Below are 15,303 nucleotides of genomic sequence, written 5' to 3' on the forward strand. Positions count from 1 at the left end.
CACACACACACACACACACACACACACACACACACACACACACACACCAAGAACAAGAATATTATGGTAGCATTTGAACTCTCTTTAGCAGTGAAGCCTTTCTGGCTACTCTCCTCATCACTTTGGTGACCTTGCGGAAAGGATCTAACACCTTTAAGTAACAGTTTCCTCCTCTATTAAATCTTCGCTGCATTTACAAATAGGATTACTTAATTAAGATAAGGAATATGGGAAGTACTTTTTTTTAAATAAATTTCTTTATTTTATTTATTCTTAGCTGCGTTGGGTCTTTGTTGCTGCGCACAGGCTTTATCTAGCTGCGGGCTTCTCATTGCAGTGGCTTCTCTTGTTGCAGAGCATGGGCTCTAGGTGTGTGGGCTTCAGTAGTTGTGGCACGCGGTCTCAGTAGTTGTGGCTCGTGGGCTCTAGAGTGCAGGCTCAGTAGCTGTGGCTCACGGGCTTAGTTGCTCCGCGGCATGTGGGATCTTCCCAGACCAGGGCTTGAACCCGTGTACCCTGCACTGGCAGGCAGATTCTCAACCACTGTGCCACCAGGGAAGCCCAGTACTTTCTATTTTTAATATTTTATACTTTGCCATACAATCAGAAAAGGATTCAAGGTGGCTAAAAGCACTCTGGTGAACTTTAAAGTGCTACTTTATGGAGTTACTATTTTTATGACTTCTTTTAAGACCGTATTCCTCCCTAGAGCAGTGAAGAAAACGTGTTGGGCATCTATAGGAGTGGCACTGTACTGGGCACACAAACGTACATCTTCGTTTTAGTTGTATTACTACCACCACTTCACTTTATTACTTGAGGAATTTGCTGATACGATCTATGTTTCTCCTTCCTCTAAATTATGGCCAAGGATCCAGCAATAGCTAAAAGGACTGCCTTCTCAGAAGGTGAGATAACACCTTAGAAACAGATGAAAATGTTAATAACCACTGCAGCAAACAGCACTGAGAACTTGCTCTGTTCAAGGGACTATGCTATGGAGTAGGAACTAGTACAGTTGCCCCTCAGTACCTGCAGAGGACTGTTCCCAGGACTCCTGTGGATACTAAAATCCATGGATGCTCAAGTCCCATATATAAAATGGCACAGTTCAGTCGGCCCTCTGTACCCGTGGATGCAGTGAGATGAGTGTTTTCTATCTATCTATCTATCTAGGCCACACCACGAGCCTCTCAGGATCTTAGTTCCCCTACCAGGGATTGATCCCACACCCCCTGCAGTGGAAGCATGGAGCCCTAACCACTGGACCGCCAGGGAAGTCCCTTCTCTTGCTTTCAGAGCTGAGGACACTGCAGTTAAACTCAGGTTAAATAACTCCATCTAATTGATACAGTGGCTACTAGGTGCTGAAGTCTAGATTTGATACTGTCTCTAATTTCTACCCCAACCCCATGAGGAAGGAATTACTCTATTTCACAAGTGCAGGAACTGAGGCCGGCTAGGTTCAGTCATTTGCACTCATCTTCACAGCAGATATAGGTCAGATCTGGGTGTGAACCTGGTCTTTCTAGGCTCAAAGTCTTCGTGCATTCTGACACATGCTTCCCTCCAAGCATAATTTGAGCCAAACGCAGCTTCTAATCCAACCAAAAGATAATTTTAATTCAAGCCACACTTCAAGTTCATCAACTGCCTTCTGCCAATGAAACAGACATTTAGAACAGTCAAATTTATCTTCACATTAGTAAAACAACTTTTGGCCTTGGAATGAACTGCCTAGGTTTTAAAATACTTGCTTCAATTTATTCAAATAACAAAATGTGTTTCGGTAAAAATGCACGGAAAACATTTTTCCATGTAGCTGATCTACTGAGCCAATGTTAAGCAGTTTTAATGATAAAGTAGCACTCAAAACTGAAATAGAGCTGAGGAACTGATCAAATGAGGCCATGTCTTCTAAAAATATTAAGAACTCTTAGTCTAGGAGGCTGAGAAAACTGAACAAGGACTAAGGTAGTTAATATTTCTTTTGTCTTGGGATGAAAAATGCAGTGTGTGAAAATAATTGTGAAAATAATTTCCTAATCCCAGTGAGAGCTCACCCAGGACTGATAAAAAAAACAAAACAAAACACTAACCTGAGGAACAATTCTAAAAATTCGCCTCAGAAAAAAATGATTTTCAAGTTTTATTAAATTAGTCTATCCCAAACCCAAACTTGAGATATTTTCTCTTTACCTGAAGTAACATGTTAATCTTGACATTGAGATAGGATCTGCATTTTTTTTTTTTTTAACATGCAATGTGTATCATTTTCTGAAATCTTAAGCTCTGCAAAGTAAGTACAAGGGAAATGGAATTTTGCTTTCCAATTCAGGGAAGCGACTTAATTCTGAGAAGCTCTACCTTGGCAGGACTAATGTGAAAAATCTCTTTAAGTATCTAGAAGTCTGCAATATCCATCAATACACTGATAATACTGATTAAATAAATTAAGAAGTATATTCTTTATAAATTTTGATTGAAAATCCACTATTAAAATATCTTCTAATTTTAGATGCCAAATACATTACTGCTTCAGAAGATCATAGCCTAACATAATGCACTTTACACACACACTCTCTCTCTCTCTCAAATGACACTACGTATGCTAAAAGAAGAATGACTTTGAGAACTGGGGAAGGTGACTTCTCAATCATAATTAGCCGTACCAGTACTCGGGATGCCTCGAGTGAGGGGACAGTGAAGACAGCACCCCCCTTCCTCCATGAAGAGCTGGGGTAAGACAGGCCTAAGAAGCCAAAGATGGGCTTTTTAGCCCACCAATCTACCTAATCATCCAATTAAGAAGAGAGAAATATGAAGGAGTATCATCTTCAGATAACTTCTGAGGAAATAGTAAATAGCAGCTTAAACACAGAAAACCTCTTTCAGGGGAAAAGATGTGTTCAGAGTAAAGTTACTCGGAGAAGCCTCCCTGGAAGGGTAACCTTAGCTAGCTCAGAGTCATCCCTCCCTTTAACCAAGCTACTTCTGACAGCTCCTCAGAGACGAGTGCCACATTCCGTCTCCAGGCACTCAGACCTGCTTTTCTTCGTGCCCTGTCTTGGCAGGAAAGAAACCTTAAATGTCTCCTGTGGCTTAAAAGATAATGCCAGATTCCCACACACATTTCTACCTGTAACCTGGTCATAACCCACCTGCCAGCTCCTTTCTTCCCTACCCTACCAGGCATTAGCAACAGATAATTTATTGAGTGCTTACTTACCAGGTGTCAGGTCCCACACAAGGTGCCGGAAGTCTAAAACATGACAACCCTATTATGTAAAGTAATTATCCCTATTTTACAGATCAAAAAACCGAGGCACAGGGAGCCTAAATAGCTTGCCAGAGGTCACAGGGGCACCAAGTGAGAGACTCAGGATTGATGTCAAGGCTGTCTGACTCCAGTCCACTACTTTTAAACTACTTAGAACTTGTCCCCTTATAAAGCCCACTTCATCTTGTTAGAATGAAATGAGTTATGATTCACTTCTTGACAGGTTTATGTAGTGCTTGACATATACTAAGGACTCAACAAATGTTATTTTCATCCGCATTTTACCGAGCAAAAACAGCACAGCAAACAAATCTACCTTAAGTTTTAGTTATCTGACAGCTCAATATGAGTCAGACATATAATGAGGCTGCCAAAAAAAGTAATCTTAGGTGACCTTACTGACTGCTCAATATGGAGAACAGGGAAGGTGACAGTCTTGCTCTGCTCTGAGCCAGCCAGACCGTTCCTGGAGGTCAGGGCGCTACTCATTAAAGAGGCCATCAAGAAACAGAAATCACCCGATGAAGAGGATTGAGGGGGTTATAGAAAACCCATGCCAGTGAAGACAGATCTGAATGAAGTGAAGATGGTTAAGTAGGAGACAGCTGAAGTAATAAGATAATGATGTCTAGGCCCTAGGAGTGGGGCTCAGACCTCTGTATTCTGCAAAACCTCTCCAGGTGATTCCTAAATACATTAGCATTCCAGAATCATCGCTCTAGGGCAGAGTTCTCAAACTTTTAACATGCATCAGAATTTCCCGCAGGGCTAATTAAAGCACAGAGTGCTGGGCCCCACCCCAAGGGTTTCTGATTTGTAGGCCTCCAGTAGGGCCTGATACAGTGCATTTTAATAAGTTTCTAGGTGATGCTGATGCTCTGGGGGAGAGCCCAGGATCAACTGAGTAGATTTTAGCTATAGAGGGGTTTTGACAAAATATAAGGGAACCTCTATAGAAATAAGAGTTATCCGTGACTGGAATGCACTGCCTGGCGAGTAGAAGCTGAAAACACTGCTCCATCACCGGAGATGCTCACGCCAGGGTGCTGGGAGGGGGTGACACCAGGCAATCGTGTCTCAGCTCACAAAGCCTATGGCTCCATGTGGCAGGAAGCATGCAAAGGAAACCTACGTCTCTGTTTTCAACAACATTTTTTTCTCTGCAAACCAAAACACAAACTCAGTTCTAAGCTTAAAAGTAATGTCTTTAAAAATATCATTGTAATTCCAACCAAATTCTATACAGGGTGTCAGCAAGCCAGTGGACAGTTTGGCAGGCACCAGTGGAGAAGGGATGGATCCATTTCTGTGTCAGTAGGTTGGCTGGAGAGGTGCACATTTCTGTCCCAGCAAGACAGAGAAAGAATATGCTCCGTGTGAGAACAACGTGTAACTGCTAAACGTTAAAAACAACAACAACAACAAAAACCCAAAAGAAACAAGCCCCATTGCCGCTTAAAATGTTTCTTTCCACATTTTTATCTAGAACATCATGATCTGTTCACTTATATTTTAACCAATTTATGGGACAAAAAAAGGTGAGGTAAAAGTTGATTGGACTAAAATTATACCCTTAGTTTCCTGAAATACGCATTTTGTATTTCACCACAGTTACTGCAATTGTGTTTTTGAAACATAAAAGAACAAGACTATGGGTTGACTGGAGTTCTACGATAGAGAATCCAATTAGGTGCTACAGGAATAAAATTCCTTGAGTTGGACAAAGATGACCTTAAATGTGAAACATCCAATTTATTGATTGATTGGCCAGCAAATACTCTGGCTAAATCTTTTTTTTTTCTTTGCCAAGAACACAATATGACTTAGGGCCAAAGATCTGTCTTTTCTAAAGCTGTACATTTTTCATGCAATCTGTCTAAAATGATGTCTTCCAAGCTACCCTGTAAGGTTAAGAGGTGACATCCTCCCAATGTGACTTTCCATGTTCAGCTCAATATAGCTAGCCTTGCATATTAATACTGAAATGAATTATTTATGCTACATCCATTAAATACTTTTTAAATAGATTCTTGAGGTTTCACTATCCAAATCTAAACTGTACATTACTAAACCATTTCATCTTCTCCAAAACAGAATTAATCTCTGAGGTACTTTTTAACATGTCTTTCATCAACCACTTATGTGGAAGATATTCTTGATAATTTCCACTGTAACTGGCATTTCATCAATAAGCAAAGATCCCCTAGGTCAGTTCCTTCATTTGAGCTTTTGACCTCTAGATTTCTTTCTTGAAGTCATTCAACTATATTTGACTAATAAACATCAGCATTCCTCCAGTATCAACCTTCTAAAAGCCGTAAAGTTTTATAATCATTTAAGCCACCTTTAAGGTATGCATAATGGCAGGAAGCAGGAAAATTCTCAGGCTGACACCTTGCCCTAAAAGCCCTTTTATGATTTCTGACCCGAATGTTCAGAGGACTGACCTGAGGATCTGAGTCCAGTCTGCGTAGACATGGGGTGGATCACACTGGACAAAAGACCTTTCAGTGAGCCCTGAGCCAGTGGCTTCTTCACAGGTTTTCTGGCCTGAGGAATCCAAGTCAGGCAATGTTCTGGACATGCAGTCTCTTAGAAACAGCTAGGGGATGACATTCATTTGGTCATTTCCCCCCAGAGATACACCTCATGGTCAGGCCTCCTTACAGCATCACCACTGGGGAATGTCCCTGAGGTCAAGCCCTGGGTTTAATTCTCCTCTGGATTTCGTCAGCACCCGATTAGAGTGCTCTGGACACAATGGTCAGTCGGTATTTGGTTAGCAAACGACGGTGGTGGCTGGTTTCTGAGATTGGCTACAATGCTAAAAATGAAAAAATGCCCTTGGCCTGCCTCTTCATCCATAGTAAGTCATACCGTCTTTATTCAGTTTCTAACTTGATTCCCACTTCAAACCATCCTGATCATTCTGAACCCTGGGTCTTCCTCTCTGAAACGCCAACAGGACTCTGTACAGTGTTATAGCATCTGCTATCTTAGGTTGCTGTTAAGTGTCCCCCAACTCCCTGAGTGCTCTGAGGGCAAGGATAGTGTTTATCACTATTTCATAGACCCACAGTGCATAAGTACTGTGCCCCAGAGATTTCTTAAGGAAAGACTAAACAAAAAACTGTCACTGTTTTGAAAAGCAAAATGAATACACTTATATGCATCATTCACAAAAGACTTGGTAAGAGAGGGAAAGCAGAGATAACATGCTCAGGCAGGATGGAACTTTTGTATCTTACAGCTGTTAAGCTGGTTTCTTTCTTCAGTTTCTGGGGATAAAAAAAGGTAGTCTATTAGATTATAACATTAGAAAACACTGCAGAAAAAAAATAAGTGAAAGGATAAACCCTTTTCTAGCAGCAAGTTTACCTGCCTGCCCTTCATTCCCCCTGCCCTACCCCAAGAAGAACTAGTTTTCCAGGGTGAAGATCTTGGTGATGATGAAAATCACAATCCATGTTACTGTGCGCTTGCTGTGTACTGCTGGGCTCTATACAAGCATTTAATATTTGTTTGCTCACTCCTTACAACATGCTTTTGAGGTAAGTAATCTTGTTCTCCTCACCCTGTGGAAGCAGCTGGGACGCTGAGAGGCTAAGTAACTTGCCCAAAGACACCGCTAAGGACCTATATCTGAATCTGTGCTCTACTTCACCCTGAGAAGCCGTTTAATCTCACAAAGGGCACTGGACTAACCAGATGGTCCCTGCACTCCTCTAACACTAATCCTAAACGTCTGTTTTGGTCCCCCCAGCTATGGCAGCCTGGGGACAGAGTTAAATGACTTGAAATCTTAAGAGGCTATGTTGAGAAAAAGGTGTGTGAGAAGAGGAAGGTAAGGTGCTGGCTCCCTGACAGGAACTCCGGGGAAAAGAAAGAATGCAAGTGGTAACTGAGTTTTGCCGGGTGGAGTGTGATGTAACGTCTTTTCACTGGCCCCTCGTGAAATCCTGAGTAAAAGCTCCATCACAAATGCTCTGTAACAGTGTGTCTGCTTTGGGGGATCAGAAGAACGGCAGAGCCCTGCTTCAGAGGTGGACCAAGTACATGCCGGGGACAGAGGGTGCCCATAGTGATGAGTCACAGTAAAAACACGAAGAAAAGTAGTTTATCAAAAAAACAACAAGGAGGAACTGATTTGAAATGGTAGGTGAAATTCCCCCTCAAGGGTTAGGATCTGTATCAATTTATAACCGACTCATAAAGTAAAAAGTAGTACAAGTTTTTAAGCTATATTAGCAGCATTTGGTACTCAAATATATTAAGAGTGACTAGAATTCACCCATTTGGCCTTTAGGACCTGAAGGGTCTGTAGCCCCAAGTGCTGACGTGTCCATGCAGCTTTATTTCAACTTTCCTGCACTCACCGGTAGGTGGTTTCCGGAAGGAGGTCTTTCATAATGTGGGTGGTGGTATTGCCCACAGTGATGCTAGTGTCTCCAAGATCAATATTATAAGCAAGGATGTCAGATCCATTATTGCACGGTTCTTCCCAGCTCAGTACAAGGCACACAGAAGGCGGGTCAGGATAGGCATTGAGGGTCTCCTCCTCCAGGACACACAGAGTGGAGACAGGGTCAGGGGCAGATGCTGGCGTCTGGCAAAGGACAAGCTCACTGTATGGTCCTGCTCCAGCTTGATTAACGGCCTAAAAAACAGAATAGTGAGACAAAGTCCACATTATCCCATGAGCACATTCTAATGCCTACACATTAGGCGTTAAATAAGTCTAAAGTAACATACGATTACTGCTAGAAATGGAGGTAGAAATAAATCCTCCACAATGTTTATGTTAATACCACTTTCTAAAAAATACCAATCACATCTTCTCTGCTAATAAGAGAGAACATCGCCATCACCGTCTCTTATGAAAAAGTTTAAAAATAACACTTTATACTTGCATAGCCCACTTCAGTTTATGTATTGTCTTATGCAATCTTCACAATAACCATCTGAGGTAGATAATATATGGCAGATATTCTTATCTGCCTTTCACAGAGGAGGGAACTCAAAGTCAAATTAAGTACTCAGGCCCCAGAGTTAGATGCCAAGCTGGGACCAAAATTCAGTAATCTGACTTTTAACTCAAGTGCTGCTCGGAAGAGCTATAGGAATTTTAGAAAAGATACCTACTGTTTTCCATGTGAATGCTAAATTCGTACCTGAAGTCAATGCTCAGCCCTCATCTGACTTTACCTGAGCGTCACCACTGACACCTGATCACTCACCGCTTTCAAATCCTCACTCACTCGGTCTCTGGGACCATCTTCTTGTTCCTATTTTGCCGCTGCTGCTGCGTCTCAATCACCTCTCCTGGCTGCTACTCGTTACCGGGACCTTTCAGCACTGGAGGGCACCAGGCCGTGGGCCTTGCACACCTCTTTGTCATCTCTGCTTAAACTCTTGGACATCTCATCTTGTCTCAGGGAAATATAATGCCATTTATATCCTACTCCCAAATTTATTTGTGTAGCTCAGACCTCTGCCCTGAATGTGAGGCTAGTGTATTCAACTGCCTACTGAATAGTTCCACTTAAATGTCAAATAGGCATCTCAAACTTAAGTGTCTGTACAGCTCTAAGACTCCACCCCATTCCTGCTCATCAAAAACCCCACTGTACCTCCTGTGGTTTTCCCCATCCTTCAGGTTGTTCAAGTCATTATCTCTGAGTCACTGTTGGACATCTTTCTTCCTCTCATACCCCTGCCCAAAGCATCAGCACATCCTTTCCCAGCCTAGTCCAACTACACTCTTTCATATCTGGTTGCTGTAATGACCTCCTAACTGGTACCTGTGTCAGCCCTTGCCCCACAGTCTGTATTCACTGTCCCTTTCAATGGCCTCTCACCGGATACAGAATAACCTCTGAAGGCCTCACAGCTGCCTATAAGACCCTATCTAATCTGCTCACCACCACCACCTTCCCAAAGAACCCAGGACCGCTCTGCCTTCATCGTCCACTACCCTCCCTCTCACTTGCTCTGCTCCAGCCACACTGGCCTCCTTGCTGTTCCACAGGGACACTAAATTTGCTCTCATCTCAGGGCCTTTGCAACTTGCTGCCCCTTCTGTCCACAGAGCTTCTCCCCAGACATCTACACAGCCCATTCAATCGTATTCTCAGGCTTCTCTCGAGTGTTGCCTTTTCAGGGAGACCTCTTTGAACACCATATTAAAACTTATAGTCACCCCTACTCCAACTCCCGTGACCCCACTCATTTCTTATTTCCCTTCTCTGCTTTTATTTTCATCATCATAGCATTTGTCACCAGTATAGCACATATTTCATTTAATTACTCCCTGATTAGAATGTAAGTTCCACAAGGGCAAGGCTTTCGGGTTCACTGCTGGAGCCCTGGCAACTAGAACAGTACCTGACACAGAGTGTGTGCTCAATAAATGTTATTAACAATATTTTTTTCCTTATAAGAACATTTGGGGACTTCCCCGGTGATGCAGTGGTTAAGAACCCGCCTGCCAATGCAGGGGACACGGGTTCGATTCCTGGTCCGGGAAGATCCCACATGCTGTGGAGCAACTAAGTCCATAAGCCACAACTACTGAGCCCACGTGCCACAACTACTGAAGCCCGCGCGCCTAGAGCCCGAGCTCCACAACAAGAGAAGCCACCGCAACGCAATGAAGAGTCGCCCCCTCTAGCCCCACGCGCAGCAACAAAGACCCAACGCAGCCAAAAAAAAAAAAAACCAAAAAAAAACCCATTGGCAACCACCTTACAAAAAAATGAAGGTGAAGTACTCTAAAATCTCGTTTACTTCATGGGAGAGCTGATGAGGACAAATGAGAATACAAAAGGAAAGTAGTCTGATCTCTTAAATCAAAGTTTCACTATAATGTCTGTGTATCAGTTAATTTCAAAGAAGCAAGCTAAGAGCATTCATTTGCTATCAAATCACTTTTGAAACCCTTCTGTTGTATTTTTTACATCAAGTCCTATTTCACGACAACACCAACTTTCTTTCTGGTAAAATTTTTATGTCACAAATTAAGAGTACAGTAAGTCCCCTACATATGAATGAGTTCTGTTCCAAGAGTGCGTTCATAAGTCCAATTTGTTCGTTAAGTCCAACAAAGTTAGCCTAGGCGCCCAACTAACACAATCGGCTATATAGTACTGTACTGTAATTATTTTCACACAAATAATACACAGAAAACAAACAAACACAAAAAATAAAGAAAACATGTTTAATCTTACAGTAAAGTACCTTGAAAAGTACAGTAGTACAGCACAACAGCTGGCATACAGGGGCTGGCCTCGAGTGAACAGGCAAGAAGAGCTACTGACTGGAGGAGGGAGAGGAGGTGGGAGATGGTAGAGCTGAAGGGTCGTCAGCAACAGGAGATGGAGGGCAAGCTGCAATTTCACGTGAACTAACTTACATGACTGGACGTGCTAACGCACGTTCGCAACTTGGAAAGTTAGCAACTTGTAAGTTTCGTATGTAGGGGACTTACTGTATATATTTAGAGATTTTATTTTTGGATACAAATTTATCACAGGGGCAGAAAAATAAGATACTGTGGAGCCCAACTTCCATATCAACTAAGGCTTTAATCACCATGTAACAGAAGGAAAAGAACATGGCTTTTAGAGTTGGAGCTTTGTTCACACCTGGATTCCATTATTTACTAACTGTGTGATCTTAGGCAAATTAACATCTCTGCCTCCTCAGATGTAGAATGGGGATAGTAACACATAACTCAAAGAGTTATTGTAAAGATTAAATTTGTTAACATGTCAAATCCTGGCAGAGTATATCAGGCCAGCTGTCAGTGCTTCACTTCCCTCCTTCTCCCTGGGAAAATCAAGAACAAAATAGCAATAGCAATTTTCCTAAACCAATTTTCTTAAAACAAAACAACAATGAAATACTTTATTTTGAACTAATTTTAGACTTACAGAAAAGTTGCAAAAATAGTGCAGAGAAATTTCCATATAATCGCTCACCTTGCTTCCCCTAATATTAATACCTTACATAAGTATGAAACAATGATCAAAAACAGGAGATTAACATTGGTACAACGGTATTAACGACGTACAGACCTTATGTAGTTAGATTCAAATCTTACCAATTTCTGATAATGTTCTTTCTCTATTCCAGGATCCTGCCTAGCTTTGTACTAGCTTTCTCGAGTTATATCACTTATTATATTACCAGTTTACAACGGAAACAATTCAAAAGAATCTTACTAAAATATAACAGTATGTCTATAATATACAATATGCTTCATGTGAACAGAATTACTTGGGTACATGGTAATTAAAATACTCAAACAAGAAATGTTCCACCCAATTTTTATAAAACACAGTATAGGTATCACAGTGATTTAATTTTTAAGGCACCAAATAGTCAAAAGAATATTCATCTTTAACCTGACTTTGTAGCAGTGTCAAATGAAAACAATTCAGATTTGGTCTATAGGTATCAAGAAATCAATACAGGTTGGGGAGACCCCTTTCCTGGCAATACTTCTTTAGCACAGCAATGGCCTTGAAAGTGCTATCCCCTTCATAGGGTCTGACTCATTTTCTGACAATTAAGTATAGACACTTGAAAATATTTACTATTGTTGACAGGGAGGCAAGATTATTATGCAGGCTCTATTCTTACCAATGTATCTTTTAAAATGCAGTTTTGGGAAGTTAATGCTAAGTGACAACATATACCCCGAAAAGGAGGTAGAACATTTTAAAGAGACACCAAAACTCAAAAGCAGATTGAAGTTGTTTCCTGTGATGGCAAACAGTTTTTATTTATATGCTGCCTTGTTCCAAAAACAGGAGTGTAGCACATAATTTAACCTCTTCCCAATGACTCAGCATGGCTGTTATAAAGCTCAGATAACGTGCTATGACCCTGACTCACTGATGAATGGTTAATTACATCCCAGGCCCTCCATTCTAGAAGGAAGGTGTGCATAATGAAAGAGTTTAGCCGGAAATGTTTATGACAAAGCAGCCTTCAGAATTCAACAGAACAGCTTCAGTTGATCTGGAAAGTTAACTTAAGAAGGGAATATTTTCTCCAAAGAGGCCCGAGGCCCAGAGACACTGAGAGTAGATGAGCTTGTAATAAGCAATATGATCCATGACTTAAATCAGGTGGAAACCTAAATCTGGCATCTTTGCTTCTTTATCTATTTAAATCTAAACATGTATGAAGAAAGAATTCTGCAAGGTCAAGAACCACAAGTGATTAATCTTTGTATCTCTCCTTTTCATCATCGGTATCATCCTTTGATTCTGGCACAAAGTGGTGCTCAAGAAATGTTACTGAACAAATGGAAAGAAATGAACAAAGAACCCTGTTTTCTCAGGACAGTATGGTTTTTCAAAGGGAAAAAAAAATATTTACCCAAGTCAATAAAATGAAAGTAAACCCATGACAATTGTCACTCTTAGGGGTTAGGCTAGGAGCCAATTATTCTTCATGTTATTCTATTTGGACACCCAAGTGGAAGCTTACAGATAACAAGCCTTGTTAATGGTCACCGGGACGTGGGAGGTGGGTCTTAACAACTGAACGCAGACTGGTTCTAAATACTCTAGTGTTTGTTTTTGGCTCCATTTAACATCTGGAATGGGAAGTTTTAAATGTTTTTTGCCTTTTGTCTAAGTGGCTTTCCCACCAAAATGTGCATCTCAGAAAATTCATACAGAAGGTATCTTCCCTAAGAAGCTGTGCCACCTTTGCCTTGGACTCGGTCCTTCATTCAGTGAATTAACCAGCAAGCAAGACGTAAGCGTGGTAAGAAGTACAGTGGAGATGATTCTGGTTTTGTTCCTACTTTTTAGGACCTCTTGGAGAAGTAAAAATTAACTGTAAAATACCAAAACAATTACATTTATTTTTATTTAAAAGGACTCTTTTTTTCCATATCGCCCCTCCTGATGGCCTCCATCACGAGCCTTTGAGTAAGTTTCCCAGAGTCTATCATGGAACACCAGTATCTGTGAGAGATGTCCGAATAGTGTCAGCCTACCTGTAACCTACAGCAATACTGTGCAGCAGGCAACAGATCCCTCATTTCAAAGCCGGTGTCTGTCCCATGATAAATGAGTTCTAAGGATTCTTCATCTTCTCCCCACTCCAACCTGTACTCTGAGATATCAGCACCAGAGCTTTCAGGACTCTGGAAAACACAAATTTAAGTGGTTAATTTCATTGAAAAGAAAATCCTATGATGTTTGTGTTCAATTAACTAAACCGAGAAAGAGAGCAACATGCCTTAGGATATTTCAAATACATGAAAAGAAAAGCATGAAAAAGATACTCAATTTCGTCTCAATTCTGACCAGTGGTAAAATTTCCATAACTCTTGGCAAGCGCCAAGGCAGATGACTGTGTGAAACCTGTATGTGAACTTAAGCTTTGTGGGTCCCTCATAACTTGCACTGGGGGGCAGATAAAGGAGAAGAAACAAACTGATGCAGAACATGTGTCTGACTTACCCCCCAACTCACTAGGACACATCCATCAGGCGTAAAAGAGATACAAGGTGCTTTGCACTGTCCAGGAGGCCCTGCAGCCGTGGTAATTTCTGAGACATCAGAATAGGGACCATACTGAAAGAGAAAAACACATGCATGATTGTAGGGGTGTGTGTGTGTGTGTGTGTGTGTGTGTGTGTGTGTGTACACAACACAAGCTTATAACCAAACAAGGGCTAAGCTAATGCCATCATCAATACAATTGATTAAAAGTATTACCTAATGGTCTTCACTTTCAGTTGAATATGTAGGTTTTCTTCTAACATACATTCCCTAAGTAGTAAATGTCTATTTTATAAATATATATTTTTTTTAATTCAAAAGGATTAGAAAGTTGGTTTACTAAACATTTTTGCTGTGACCTAAGAAACAAAAAATGCTGACTTTTGCTACATCACAGCATTCTCCTTTAATTTCTCAGAAGGCTTCAAAGAAAACTAAGTCAGATGCACACTGCAGTTTAATTTTTAATGCCCAAAAATCTTCGTGGGATTGTTGGTTATCAAATTTTGAGTACTTCTTCTAGTTACTGGTATTTTCCATTTTGAAAACCAATGGTCCTGTTAATGTTTTCTCAGCATGTCTCCCACCATCTCAACTATTTGAAGGTTTACACTGCACTCCTCTCCTCCACCACCATCAGTGACCACACTGCTCAGAGCCAACCACCGCTACAGATTTAAAACACGTCGAGAGAACCATCACCACCATGTTAACCGTGGAATATGTGATACTTCAATGAGTTGGGGCAAAGAGTAAAGTAATTTTCAGGTTAATGAAGTATGTGACTATGTTTTTCAAAATGGAAAAAAAAGATTAAAAAAAAAAAAACCCCAAACCTCTCACATTTTCTAACAATATAACCTGCAAATATACTGGGGGTGGGGGAGAAGCTCTCTGAAGTGGCCCACAGAAGGTGATTATGAGTCAAATATATGGTTAACTTCCAATGCAACAGAATTTAAAAACAAGGCTGAAGATACTTTCTTTATATGATAAATTAGTGAATGGAGAAAGTAAAACTCAAGTCAGCCCAGTTGCACATTTATCTTTTTTTTTCTTTTTAACAGCACATTTATCTTTATCATGAAAAGATTAAAAAAAATCCCTCTGAAAAATTGATGGGGAGAAGCACCAGATCAACAGTAAAATAGGATTTCTTCTGCAGCATCAGTGATCATCACCATCCATCCTCTTTTTTTTTTTTTGCAGTACGCGGGCCTCTCACCATTGTGGCCTCTCCCGTTGCGGAGCACAGGCTCCGGATGCACAGGCTCAGCGGCCATGGCTCACGGGCCCAGCCGCTCCGCGGCACGTGGGATCTTCCCAGACCAGGGCACGAACCCGTGTCCCCTGCATCGGCAGGCGGACTCTCAACCACTGCGCCACCAGGGAAGCCCCCATCCTCTTTTTACTTATCAAAGTTTGGGTGCATAGGCTTTCTTATCTTCTCACCAATACATTTTTATTGTTTAGTTGTGTGTGTGTGTGTGTGTGTGT

At 41.3% G+C, this 15,303-nt stretch overlaps 1 protein-coding gene across 5 annotated transcripts in view; it reads right to left on the reverse strand.

Moving 5' to 3' along the window:
* FNDC3B (fibronectin type III domain containing 3B) overlaps positions 1-15,303 on the reverse strand; it is a 357,581-nt gene that overhangs the window by 38,924 nt on the left and 303,354 nt on the right. For all 5 annotated transcript variants that reach the window (XM_029213894.1, XM_029213895.1, XM_029213896.1 and 2 more), the window contains 3 exons: positions 13,765-13,878; positions 13,296-13,445; positions 7,657-7,937 (listed from right to left, as the gene is read on the reverse strand). In XM_029213894.1, the coding sequence (XP_029069727.1) occupies positions 7,657-7,937; positions 13,296-13,445; positions 13,765-13,878 (545 nt within the window). The remainder of the gene's footprint in view (positions 1-7,656; positions 7,938-13,295; positions 13,446-13,764; positions 13,879-15,303) is intronic.

Source organism: Monodon monoceros, unplaced genomic scaffold, assembly GCF_005190385.1.
Source record: "Monodon monoceros isolate NGI ecotype Baffin Bay Population unplaced genomic scaffold, NGI_Narwhal_1 Super_Scaffold_11, whole genome shotgun sequence".
In the NCBI taxonomy this organism is placed as follows: Eukaryota; Metazoa; Chordata; class Mammalia; order Artiodactyla; family Monodontidae; genus Monodon; species Monodon monoceros.